The following is a 14,067-nucleotide window of genomic DNA, read 5'->3' as shown; positions in this document are numbered from 1 at the left end:
TCTGTTGATTTAATCGACTTTAACAGATCAATTAGCAGATGCAACATGGAAAAATTACTCACATTTATTACATTTTTCTTCAAAAATACCAAGCAGCTGAACAACATACAAATCAAATACAAAATTATATATATATTGTTTTTCCCCTTGTCTGCACATGCTGTCGAAGGTCAACACTATATGTAGTGCAATCTTTTCACGACAACTATGCATGTTTTATTATTGCAATTAAATAAATGTATTTTATTGCATAATTATGACCATCACTAGCCCTCCCTAAGGAAAGGTAAGAAAAACGTATAACATTTCTTATGGTGTGTCTTGTTTCTGAAGTAACAGTTGTGTTCCGTGAGAACTCCTCACATCATTTTGGTAGCGTTGGTGAATCTTCATCCGTCAGTTGACATATGAGACTTACAAAATCCTTAAACACGGGATGTGATGTTTACCCATTCTTTGTGCCAAAAGATGGTAGTCACACAAAATGTACTATTTGAGAGTGGTTGTGTCTCAGATATGGGGAGGATGTAAATTTGGGACATATCAATGGTGTTCCTTTGAATCAGGGAACGTTTCAGCCTTTTTAACATGAGACACCCTCATCAAAGGTGGCCACCTACAGGGTGATCAAGCCTGAGCTTGTGTCCCATTACTGTTTCCCATTGTCTCCTATCTGCATCTTCCTTTGAGCTTTTTCTCCCTAGTCAGTGTCTACTCTTTGATCTCTTCCTTTCATGTTCTCTGCTGACCAACAAACGTTACGTTTTGACACCCTTTTTTTGTTTTTGGCCTTTTTAACACTTGATGTCCTCATCATGGGTAACCAGCTACAGGGCGATCAAGCCTGAGCTTGCGTCCCATAACTGTTTCCCACTCTCTCCTATCTGAAGCTTTGGGCCACTTCACAATCGGTCTGTGCCCTTTGATATTTTTCTCCCTAGGAAGTGTCTGCTGTTTGATCTCTTCCTTTGATGTTTTCTTTGATCTCGACAAACACGAAGTTTTGTCAATTGATTGAACAAGCTTACACACGTGAAAATGTTTTGATTTAATAGACTTGAACAGACCGAAGCAAGCATACAGCGTGGAAATAAAGCCCCTTTTATTCAATATTGATTTACATTTTGTATATAAAAATACTTACATTTATTACATTTCTTCAAAATACAAAGCAGCCGAACAACCTACAAATCAAATACAAAATTATAAAATTTCTTAGTGTCTCTTGTTTCCGTAGTAACCGTTCAGTTTCATAATATCTCCTCACATCCTTTTTTGTTTTGGCCTTTTTAACACTAGACGCCCTCATCAAAGGTTACCAGCTACAGGGCGATCAAGCTTGAGCTTGTGTCCCATAACTGTTTCCCACTCTCTCCTATCTGCATCTTTTGGCCACTTCACACTCGGTCTACGAAGTGTCTGCTCTCTGATCTCTTCCTTTGATGTTCTCTTTGATCTTGCTAAATGTGACGTTTTGACAATTGATTGAACAAGCTGACACACGTGTGAACATTTGTTGATTTAGTCAACTTGAACAGACTGAAGCAAGGACACGACATGGAAATAAAGCCCCCTTTATTCAATATTGATTTACATTTTGTATAAAAAATTACTTACATTTATTACATTTCTTCAAAATACCAAGCAGCCGAACAACATACAAATCAAATACAAAATTATAAAATTTCTTATAGTGTCTCTTGTTTCCGTAGTAACAGTTATATTCTATAACAACTTCCTCACGTCCTTTTTTTTTTTGTAGCGTTGGTGAATCTTCGTCCATCAAGTCGACATGTGAGACTTAGAAAAATAATCTCCCGTTCGCCTACACAGTACAGGTAGTGGGAACGTGATCGAGGACATTCAGCGTGGCCTTCGATGTCTCTGCATGGTGTGTATTATTGTTGAATTGAAATTATGTAAATGGGTCTTGAAAATAGCTGGGATTACAAACGTGTGAGGATAGATTATGTCAATAGAACGGTGTCGGATGAAGCAGGAACAACATCCATGGAATCATACAACACGTCTAAAATCCCAGACTTATGGTTCAGTTCACACGTGTAGCGAGAAGAAAACAAACCTCCTTCACTGCCAAGCCCGTCCTCAGTTGTGATTTATGGTGTTAATAAAGATTTTTTTTGCAAACCAGCAGCTTTTACGTCAGTGTCATACAGGCTATAGCGCTGTATGTCTCATTAAAAAAAGCAAATTGTAAATCAAAAATAAGTCATCGGCACATCATCAACAACATTGCTTAGTGCCAATGGTCCAGGGATCTGTGGAGGAAGTAGAAAAAATGTCTTTCCTGTCCGTTGTCACATGGTACACTGTGGTAAAAAAAAAAAAAAGGAGTAGAAAGTGTAAAGTTAGGCTACGCGGCGGTTTCGTGAATTGTCCCTTCGAGTTTCTTTGGGAGTAGCTCTCTCCTCTCGTCGATACTGATGACGGGCTTTCGGCAGTTTTGTCCATCGATGTAGATCTTTGCATACACGGGGTTGGAGTAGTTTATCGGCTACGCAGAGAAGAAGAAAGATAAGGGCGAGAGAAACACGTTACATTAATGTTTGTGTAAAAGGCCCCAAATCCATACTTTAAGAGAGTGGTTACAAAGTTTTTTGGCTCAAGTACCCCATTCTCCATCTCCAACTACAACATTTTGATGAGAATACTACGAAAAACAATTTTAGAGCAAAATGATGAAATGAACGGTGTGCCTGGTGTGGGAACAAGACAGACCCTTCTATTTTCAGTTCATGTTTGTAATGAAGATAATTTCCATCATCATTATTATGTTTATCATTTTGACCTAAAAGTACCCCCTGTAGTGCCCTTGCCTATCCCTAGGAGTACACATACCCCCATTTGAGAAACACTGCTTTGAGAAACAAAACAGTAACCATTCATTTTGTAAGATAAATTATATTGTTTAATATTTTAGTGTTAAAAATATGCGTCATAGCTTCACTTTAAATACATTATATCATTTAAAACAGGGATTCTCAACTGGTGGGTCGAGACCCAAAAGTGGGTCGTGGACCTGTACTGGGTGGTCAAAATGAAATAAATGCTTAATGTCTGTCATGTTGTATTTTATTTTGAAAGAAACTTTTCTTTTGATAGGCATGCTGTGAAATGCATGTTACACAGGAAACTATTTTTGAAAAACAACATTTTGTTGGTCGAATTCTAAAAAAAAGTGGGTCGTGATTTAATGTCCGTGGCAAAATGTGGGTCCCAGGGTGGGACCAGTTGAGAACCACTGCTTTAAAATATCCACTACAGTTATATTTATTTACTTTTTATATCACAAATGTCTGACAAGCACAGAGACTTTTTTTCTCTAGTCAGTTTTTTGATCATGTTTTTAATACTGTTACAAACACAGAGAAGCCAGTATTAGTGAACAAAGTGACAATATGTGCCCACTCAGCTATTTCTATACTGCATTTTATTTCAGAAATTGAAAGTATAGAATACAGCTGTTTAAGATTGTGCTTTCTGCACCTTCCTGCACTGTGTATCTATTTGTGTAGATAGATAAATAAATATAATTTAATATCATTTTAATCAGTATCTTTTATCTTATCTCATCATTACTAGACATTTCAGGTGACCCATTTTATTTCCAGGCGACCCCACATGGGGTCACGACCCCAAGGTTGAAAAACTTTGCCCTACACCCTCATCCCTGTCTGCATCAAAGAAAGGGTGATGGGAAATAACGAAGCTCACGCTTATATAATCCTTTAAAATGTGATTCCGATTCAACCTCTCAATTCAACGTCTGTAGTAGTTAAATATTCTTATCTTATAAATAGCTCCTGAACAAGTTTAGAAATAAAAAGAATCAAAAAATCAAGCATGCATGTGTTTATAAACAGGAAGCATGCAGAAAGTCATCTCATCATGCAAACGTGCAGGAAAACTGGGAAATTTTTTACTAATCTTACATAATCTTTCAGTGACAAACATGAAGCAGAGTTAGTATAACATTCACCTGTCCAGGGATTACCTCCTTAGGCACAGAATTCATGCCCAAAGCGTGAGGATCACTGGACTTTACACACCAGCCCTGAAACACAGCATGAGTAAATAAAGCCTAGTCAAGTATCTTCTTAAAGATCAACTAATATAAACAGATTAAAGTGGGTTAAACAGGCAGAGAAGACAGAGAAAAAGAAAACTAGCATTGGTCCAGGCTGTAGGATTGAAGCTTTAGATTTGGATTTAATACGTTGAGTCTCAGCATGGGAGTGAGTAGCTGTGAACACATTTTATGTTTCAGAAGGAAGGTTTTCCTGCAGGTCAAGGTCACGTTATGTTCAGTGTCAAACAAGAGCTCACTTTAATAAAGCCTTTACGGAGCCTCGTGTGATTCTGTTTGATGTATTCAACCCCACATTTCACATTGTATCATCAAAGCAATCGGGCCTGAACCAATGTAACGCTGAATTACATTTAGAAATAGTTTTAACTGGAGGATCCCATTCTTTTTTTCTTCTTCCTGGAGTGGTTGAAAACATCTGGGAAATTACTGCTTTTGTTTTTTTAGTAGTAGGATATTTTTATGTGTCTGCTAACAGTTAAAACATATCAAAGGCAACCTGTAAATATTCTATTATAGCAGGCTGATACCTTAGCTCAAAGGTTAACACAGGACTGTCAAACATACGTGTCATTTCCTTCCCTCTGGTGCATCCAATCCAGCATGTGAGAAATGTAAAATGTCAACTTCAATACATCTATTTGGCAAAAATCTGATTTGGGGTGAACAAAATATCAAATAAATAAAGTAGTGATCTGCAGTGAGCTATACATTTTATGTGAAATGATAAAGTGAGGTATAATATTATTTAAAATTGCAGTCATTTGCTTGAAATATAAGGTTTATTTTAACCCAATGACTGCCAAAGACGTCAATTGTGTTTTTCGGCTGGAGTTGCTAGGAGACAGCGTGACGAAAGCTCTCCCGTGAAAATCGAGCTGAACAATGATGTAGTGATCAACTGGTGCCATGTAGGTGGCAGCAGCGCACCTTTGGATGAGAGATCACCCGTGATAAGTAAGTTTACGAGAGTTGATGCCGAAGTTCACAGCAGCGCACACTCAGCCAGAACATGTGTGGAACTAAGTGGACTATTGTGTCGCGATGGTGAGAGAAAACGATAAAATAAAATGGGGCAAATGGTGACACTCGGCATGTCCGGAATGAGGAGGAAGTTGCATGTGTGGAGAATGATGGGGGAGAGACTTGGAGGATGGCCAAAATACAGTAAGCAAACCATTCAACTAGATGGCAAAATAATATAATAATATTTTTGCCATCAAAAGCCTGGTCTCAGTGTTATTTTTGTAGTTTTATAGAAGGAAACCAATGTTGTGGTGTCACTAAAGCAAAAAAATAAAATAAAAATTAGCTTCAATGTCACTGACAAAGGCTTTTTTCTCAGCTTTTTGACACAAACTGGCGATTTGTGTGAAACTTTTCAACTGCTGATTACGGAAGAACGAAACATGCTAGAAACAAAAACAATATTCCGATGAAAGTAGAGAGTCTAATCTTTCAGAATCTGGTTCCATATTTCAGATTGTCATAGTACAAATGATTCTGTGGGTCTTGAAAGATCAGTAAAAATCATCTAAAATGCGTGGATGCTGTGAAAATGGCTGGCAGTGAATGAGTTAATAATAATGATGTATTAATGTGTAAAAGGATATTTTAAATTTTAAATATGAGAAACATATTTGTAATAGTTAGGTCTAAAACCTCCATTCTGTGACCAATCTTTGGCTAGTTAGAAAAAAACAACTTATTTTCGCTGGAGCTCAAAATTCAACATGGCTGCCGACACCATTCAGAAAATTTTGGTTTTGAAGCAGAGCACCTACAGTATAGTCATGTATAATGACACTTTTTTGAGTAAGTCGACCCCAAGGATTCAGAATATGACATTAGTTTGACGTAATTACATTATTTTAGCCCAGAAATACAAGATGGCCCCCATTCGGCAAAGCAAAAACGTAACGTATCAGGAATCATGAACAACACATTATTATAGATTTATTTCTGTCTTTCCAGAAAGTTTCCAAAAATTGCTGGGAATTTTGCGAGAGACATGGGGCTAATTTTTTTCTGAGGTCCATAGACGTCAAGTCAATTGTCAAACCTTACTAGCCAGATATTGGTCAACGAATGGAGGCTTTAGACCTAACAATAATGTATTATTATTTCTTTATTAAAGTAAAACTAAAAACATGAGTTTAGTGTTCGAGTTATTTCTAGATTATTATGCTATTATTGTACTGGTCTGGCAGGTCAGGTTTAATAGAGTTTGCATTAAATGCAAAGAGGTCCCTGAACCAAACGTTGTGTCACAGACAGGATTACAGACGCCCATCAGCGTCTGTTTCAGAAGGTGAAAGAAGAGTGGCATTAAGAAGGAAAGAAATCCATCCATTTACATCTCTCATACAGGCTCTAGGAATAAAAGCCTGTTTATTTGTCCTATCCTAGTTGGCATGAGGCACACACATGCTTTGTCTCCACACTGGGAGCAGGCAGGGCACAGGGTTTTAGTTTTATTTGGATCTGACCGGATTATAGAAAGCTGCGCTGTTGTGTTGACTCAGGAGTTTTGTCTGCTTAGCGGCTAATAACTGTAACAAAGCTAAAGCCTCTGACCATTTTCAGATCTTTTTAGAAAAGGCCGATGTAGAATTAAGGCAAAGTAGGTTTTTAAAAAGGATTTGCGAGATCCGTGATTTGGCAAAAGTCGATGGCTAGTAAACCAACAACGCTACCAGACCACAGCTGAGTGTGTTCGAGATTAACTCGCTTTGTTTAATTGATTCTGATGACAAGTAAAGGTCCTTTGTTTTGTTTTCTGTTATCGGCTTCTTGCTTTCTGGGGTCGTCGTACTTGAAATTCTGCATCTTTGATAATGCAACAAAGATAATCCATTGGTACACCAAAATTCAACAAAAATGTAAAAAAAAAATAACACCTTATAGTCTGGCTTCTTCAGAGGTTAAAGGCAGTGAGCTCTACCATCAATAAAGCTCATTTAAAAATGAACTTGCTCAAATATGATGTTTTTTGTTTTTTTTAAACCTAGGGTGACCATACGTCTGGTTTCACCAGAAACACCTTCTTTTCACGTCTTGTTCGAAAAATCCGACCAGATTTGAAAAAACTCATCAAAATGTTAGGGTTTCCCAGGGATCATGAACGCATCTCGGCAACACATTAATTTAAATTACCGTAACTCTGCTAATATTTGCTCTATCGGAGAAATTCTACCAGTTTCTGAAAGCTAATGAGTTGCTCTTTACAGTCAGTATTGTGTCATTCTGGTAATCTTACTCACAAATTAAATAATCAATAAAAATTCTGCTTTGTTTTAATGAGACAAGTAGCAGAGAGAAGAAAAAGACTAAAGTCTAAGATGGATTGGAAGAGACCGAATACCGATGGATTTAATGTAAATAGTTAAGCAGGAAGACCCTCTTGAATGATAAAACCTTGATGGAGGTTCAGAGAGGGGTTTGAAAAACGATGGAGCCACTGGGAGAAACTTAGAAAATAGAAAGTTAAAAGTAAAATAAGTTCAATTTCTGGATGAATACATGTTGTTCAGCTTGTCTGTAGTTAGTCTTTTTAAATCTTATGGACAAAAACTTATTTATCTACTGTATTGTATTTTGCCGTTACAAAGTGGGTTCAAGAAAACCTTGAGTACTTTGAGTATGAAGAGGTCGGCCCAAGTGTCTTCTGTTTTGGAAATGAAAATATGGTCAACCTATTAAACCTACCTTCTGAGGGTCTAGTGTGAAGTTAGGTCGCAGCAGGCTGCCTGCGTCAGCGTGGTTGTCATGGTCCACTTCGTACATGTTGTACGAAGGGTTTCCGATCTCTACGTTTATCCCTCCGTTTGTCATGGGCTGCCTCTGGACTCGTTTCCCCCTGAGGTTTGTGTGGAACCAGCACACATCAGCACACACACAAAAAAAACACAAATGTGTGCATTGTGTTGTTTTTGCTTTTGTTTACGTTCACGTACCTTTGCCTTCGTTTGCAGACGTAAACACCTGATACCACCATCACGATCAAGACAACAAGCAGGACCAGAGGCACAATGATGGCTATGCTTCCTGAGGGACAGACGATATATTAAGCACCAAACTAGCCCAGCTACCTTAAAACATATTTGGACCAGTGTTGATTGAAATATGTTAAGTACGCATCCGTTAATCTTAATGTGACTCTCACTGAAAGTGAACAGTTGATTGGATTATAGATGAAGGATAAATAGTCGTTCAGCCAATTAGAGAAGGTGTTTCCTGCTTCCTGCTGCTTCCAGGTGCCTTTAGTATTCAGTGCAGCTTTTAACAACTTTAAGGACAGTTTCATATCATATTGTTCAGGATAACATTTACATAAAGTTGTAAAAAGAAATGGTAACACTATTTGAAGTTTCTTACATAAAGGCTGTCATTATTATGAAATAACACCTGTCATTAGCATGAATAGGTGTCTCGAAGGCTGTCATTAAGTGTTGTTCGTTATCCTAACCCTAAGTTACCCTAATGCTGCATTCACACCGGATGCATCACAAAATCTTTGTGCGACAATATTACATACAAAGTCAATGGATAGATGCGTCCCAGATGCAAAATCTTTCCAGTGCGGCGATGTGGTCCGATCCGCGCGTCAAGAGCGTTGGCCGTGCGAGTGCGCTCCCAATTTTTTGTCATATTCGCACATTTGCACATTCGCAAGAGTTGAAAATATTGAACTCCTGCGACTGTTTTGAGTCTTTGTTGATGATGAAGTCAGGCTGTCAACACGGACACCGGTCTGTTCACCCATTCAACCATGGAGTAGAAGCTGTGTGTGACCACCTGGAGCTGTATGACACGGCCTTTATAACCGGGACTGAACTAGGAAGGATTTATTGTGGAGGAGAATCAGCGAGGAGGTGGTAGTAGCAGGTAAAAGTTCTCTCTGTAGCACTGAGGTAGGATAGCATTAGCTGCTAATCACACCGGCTTTTTTCATTTGTGGTTTACGTTTATGAGGGGAAAAAAAGGAGCGCAGCTCCTCGCTTCTGCAGGCAGTGAAACTCGCCGAGTTAGATGTGTCGCTGGTGGGTGGGGCTTCGCTGCAAACGTGCATATAAAGCGAATGGGGACATTTTTTGATCCTTCGACATATGCAGAACATTTCATGCGGCAGATGCGTACGGTGCTGCAGAAGATGCATTGCTTCATTACCCGAACCCCTAACCACAAGCCTAACCCTAACCTGCACATCCCGATATAAGCACTTTTTCTTTAATATCCATGTATTGATGTTTATGATTTTTTTTTAATTGGGTGCGGCAATAATCTGGTTTTTATTCTCATAGGAAGCTGCAGACCCTCTCCTCTTTTATTGAGTACTGGACCTGTTTTATTGGAGGTTTTTTCTTTTTTAAACTTTTTAACTTTTTTCTTTGAATTCCTGGTTTTAATTTTTTTCTTTTTTTTTTTTTATTTTACTATTTGAAATCTATTGTTATAGGGAGCGGGAAGGAAGGGGTTCCAGCCTTCATGACACCTTAATCATGCTAATGACAGCGTAATGTCAGCCTTATGTATAAAACTTACCAAACATTTTTATTTAAAGACGAATGGAAAAATACGTTCCATATTGACTTAAACATTTAAGTCATTATGGAAAAAAAGACATGGCAAATACAATTGATCTATGGAAAAATGTTCCTCTTCTGATTTTTAATTTGAGAAATTCTCCTGTTTTGATTTCTAAGAGGAGTCTTTCTTGTAAAAGAATCTTGGGGGGCGTCAACGGTCTCACCTCCACTTGTGTTGTCTGATTTGCTGCTTTTAGGGGCAGGTCTCTCACACTGTGTTCCTGCCCAGTTGGCTGAACATCTGAAGGAAGTCAAAAAGAAAACATTAAAGACAACATTAGAATATAGAAGAAAAAACACCTTTGTATGATGAGCTAACTGTGATATGGAATAAATGATTCAGAACAGCTATGAAATGCTTGAAACCAGCAAGAATATAACACTACCTGTAGAAAGAGAGAGAGAATGATGGACATGTGTGTGTTAGTGTAATGGACACGTTGAATATTCAATGTATCTAAAAGTAAATCAAAAGCTTGACAAGTGATAATTTCATTTGTGCTCCAATAGCCGTGATGTGTGACCCATGTTAGAGGAGGTGATCTGTATTTTCCCACCACCACTGACACCAATGGGTCCCACAGCGTGACTGATCTGATGGGCGCCGCTGTGTGTGCTGACAGAATGAAATTACTGTAAATTACATGCAACCTCAGATTCATAGTGTCAGGCTGTCCAAAAAATAAGAATGCACAGAAAATGAATTACACCTTTCTGGGATGAAATGTCAGATTGACATCGATTTTAATGGGAATTGGTGACACTATTGAGTTTCCCTTAAGGAGTCATGAACCAAGGAAAGCCAAATTCTGCATAACAAAGGAATAATTCTCTTCGTCGAATATCCAAACCAGCTCTTTTTGATGGGGAATTTATTCATGGCCATTGGCTCCAATACACAAGTCGCATTTACCCTTGGTTCAAGTGTTACAGGTGACGACTGCATGAGATGAATGGACGGCCTTTAGGAGCAGCACTGGTACAAAGTCACGTAGCAACTGATGATGTAATAAGTGCTGAAAGAAGCTCAGCATGGAGGAAAAAAAAGTTCAAACTAAACTAAAAGTAAAGAAAATCTTTCAATGTTAATGTATCAACTCATCCTATGGTATTAAAATGTATATACTTATTTAAAATATGTCTAAATAAATAAGACTTTTGGTCCACTACATCACAAATACTAGTGTGGTAACTTAAGAGCTTTATTCATAAAAGGAATATATGATTAAAAAAATGTTTTGTTATATTTTCCATGTTACAATTTGACCTAAACATCATTCAACTTTTGTGTAAAATACTTGGTTTTTAATTTTAAAATTTGTTATAATTTTGGGTACCGTATATAAATATTTTTAACTCAGGAGTGGCTTTTTGTTAAAATACAAATATTGGTCCAGCAATTTCGTGATCATGGAACACGGACAGAAATAACGGAAATTTAATATCGTCGAGCAGAAATTGCAATATGCAAAGAATATAGTGGTAACTAAAGAGCTACATATTATCATAAAAGGACCATAGGATTAATAAAAACGTTTTCTGAACATTTCCATGTCACAATTTGACCTCAACGTCATTAAACTTTTGTATAAAATACTTTGTTTACTTGTAAATTGTGTGACTCTTTTAGGTACAGTATATTTATATTTTCAATTCTTGAAAATGACAGACTTCAACTTCTAGATTGGAAACAAGGCTTCATGACTTGGACTAAACCCTCACCTGCATGTTATGGACAATATCGTGCATTTCCATGTAAAACTGGTGAGTTAATGTCTAGCAAGTGTAGCAAAAAACAAAACAGATATGTCAAATCTCACACTAGGCAATCTCGCATGATTTCAGCATGTGCTTTTGGTGATAAAAAAGTATAATAAACTATTTACTAGGGATGCACCCATACTAGTTTATATCCCAAACCGAGATTGGAAGTGTACTGATACTTAAACCGCAAATACAAAAAACTATTAAGCAAATTGCAATGATATCGGTGGACTTCAACGAGTACAAGTATACTGGAGCAGTATCGTATTTCACCAATATCCGATATCGGTGCCATACGCAGAGTTTGCAGGGGTCAGTGGTCTTAATATAATGTACATAATATACACATATTTTAAGTGCCGTAAAACACAGTGACTGTACAAAATATAAATCTACCTCAGGTGTGTAGAATAAGTTTTCAGTGAAATGGTCCCAAACTTTTAAGACTTTAGGTTGGTTCTTCTTTCACATAATTCTTCTTTACAATGTAAATGATGAAGCGACACCGCACTCAACAGTTCATACATGGTAACGCAGCAAAAAATTAAGCAGAAAGCAGCCGCCGGCCTGATTTCATCATGAATTTAACACATTAAACGACGCGTCGACAACATTTTTGGAGTCAACATTATCAATTACGTTACTAATCATTTTTTTTAATATATTGCATATGTTACACACATTGTGGTTGGCGCAAATCTCAAGACAATTTAAAGATTTAATTCTATTTTTTCTCAAACTCCACCTATGACCGGTGCATCCCTATTATTTACTGTATGAAGCATTGCTTGGCACAATTTCTGAAAGTTTAGTTGCCATTAACGACAATTAATTAGAGAAAGCCGATGAAACAGACATTGTTTTACTCAAAAACGGAATTGGTTAGGTTTTGAAACGGAAAATGTGAAGTTCTACAGTGGGAATGTATTGAAAAGGAAGAGAAACCTTGTATTTGTTGTGTCACTTTCATGTCACAATACTTATTCTAGTACTTAGGGCATCATGAGTCGCTACGTGACCAGTGTACCAGACAGTGGCTGACGTGAGGCCGGGATGGTTTTGGTGTATGTCGAATACAAACGGGGCGAGTCAGCTCTGAAACACATCCAGAGAGGTGAGAGAGGGAGGGACCTACTTGCAACGTGGTTTGTTAAGAGCTGTTAATGTGCACATCCCCTCATTCTGACAGAAGTAATCACAAGGGTTGGCCAGCTCATCACAACGTTGGTTCTTGAACCCTGACGTGCAGCTGCAAAACATTACGTTTGGGAATGATAAAAAAGAATCAGCCATAATATTATGACCAATGACAGGTCAGATGGAGAAGGTTATAGAACAGCTGGTTGGCTCAACGTGGGCTGACCCCAGTTTTGCTTACATAGACTGGGATCTTGTGAAGCACGTTTTCAAAATCAAGGCCTTGGGGCCAAATCTGGCTCTTTAGATCAAGGGTGTAGAACTCATTTTAGTTCAGGGGCCAAATTCGGATAAGTTTGATCTCAAGTGGGCCACAGAGGTTGGGAATCAAACAATTTTAACATTAGTGTTACTTTACATTTCCATGTATAAATTATATAAACATATGTAGTATATAAGGCACCGACAACATCCAAGGAATAGGTGACATGTAGTGACTATATTTATTTAATTTGAGGAGATCTTGTCAATTAATTTGAGGATTGAGCAGGATTTTGGAAACTTCCATCGTGTTATACAAGCATGGGGAAAACTGCTAACCCCTGCAAATATTGTAGAGTTTTATTGAATTTGTGACAAATTCAATAAAACTCCACTTGAATAATTTGTAGTGTATTATTTTTCATGGATGCCAATATTTATGTTTGGAGATGATAGAGTGATTTAAAATTGCTCGACATTTCTGCTTGATTTCAATAAATAATTCCCATGAAAAGTTTAAATTTTTTTGAATATTGCCAAAATTCCTGAGCTTAAGTTCCCGTGGAAATTTTGCAAGATATTTAATATTTTATGCCCCTTTGCCATCCTACTGAGATATCCACAACTAAACTGGTCATTTGCATAATGATTCAGGTTTTCTCTGCCATTTCAACTTTCCTCTGCGGGTCAATTCTGGTGTTATAAAGGCCGGTTTTGGCTCCTGGACTTTGAGTTTGACACATGTGCTTTAGAGCATCCAATGTGGCCCACAGGAGAAAGTAAAAAATGACAGAAAATTACCAAATAATTCAGTTGTAGATATCTCAGTCACTCTAAATACACAAATTCAACTAAATGCCACACAATATTTGCAGGGCTCACACTTTTTCCCAATACTTGTATCACACGATGGCTGTCCTTTTTAGTCTTAAAATGTTAAAAGAATTCTCAATTCTTTCAAAATCCTCAGATTTTTCTGAAATTATCCAACAAAGTTTCCCCAAAGTAAATAAAAATTGGACAGAAAATGTAAGTGAACATCCTGCAGGGACTGATATCTGTCACTTTTTATTGGATAGTGGATACATCGCATGATGGCATTAATTTTTAATGGTAAACTGTTGAAACAAAGCCTCAAAATTCAAAATTTCCTCAAATTATTATTTAACATTTTTCTTAATTAAATAGAAATTGGTCACAAGTTCAAAA

General features: G+C 37.4%; 1 protein-coding gene across 1 annotated transcript in view; it reads right to left on the bottom strand.

The window, feature by feature from the left end:
- Positions 1–1,264: 1,264 nt before the first annotated feature.
- Positions 1,265–14,067, bottom strand: part of lrp1bb (low density lipoprotein receptor-related protein 1Bb) — a 407,613-nt gene continuing 394,810 nt past the window's right edge. The window contains 5 exon segments of the mRNA XM_028435312.1: positions 1,265–2,515; positions 4,001–4,075; positions 7,817–7,967; positions 8,065–8,155; positions 9,861–9,937. Of these exon segments, the coding sequence (XP_028291113.1) occupies positions 2,375–2,515; positions 4,001–4,075; positions 7,817–7,967; positions 8,065–8,155; positions 9,861–9,937 (535 nt within the window). The 3' untranslated portion in view covers positions 1,265–2,374.

The sequence above is a fragment of the Gouania willdenowi genome, chromosome 21, assembly GCF_900634775.1.
Source record: "Gouania willdenowi chromosome 21, fGouWil2.1, whole genome shotgun sequence".
Taxonomy (NCBI): Eukaryota; Metazoa; Chordata; class Actinopteri; order Blenniiformes; family Gobiesocidae; genus Gouania; species Gouania willdenowi.
This window is presented reverse-complemented; position numbering and strand designations above follow the sequence as displayed.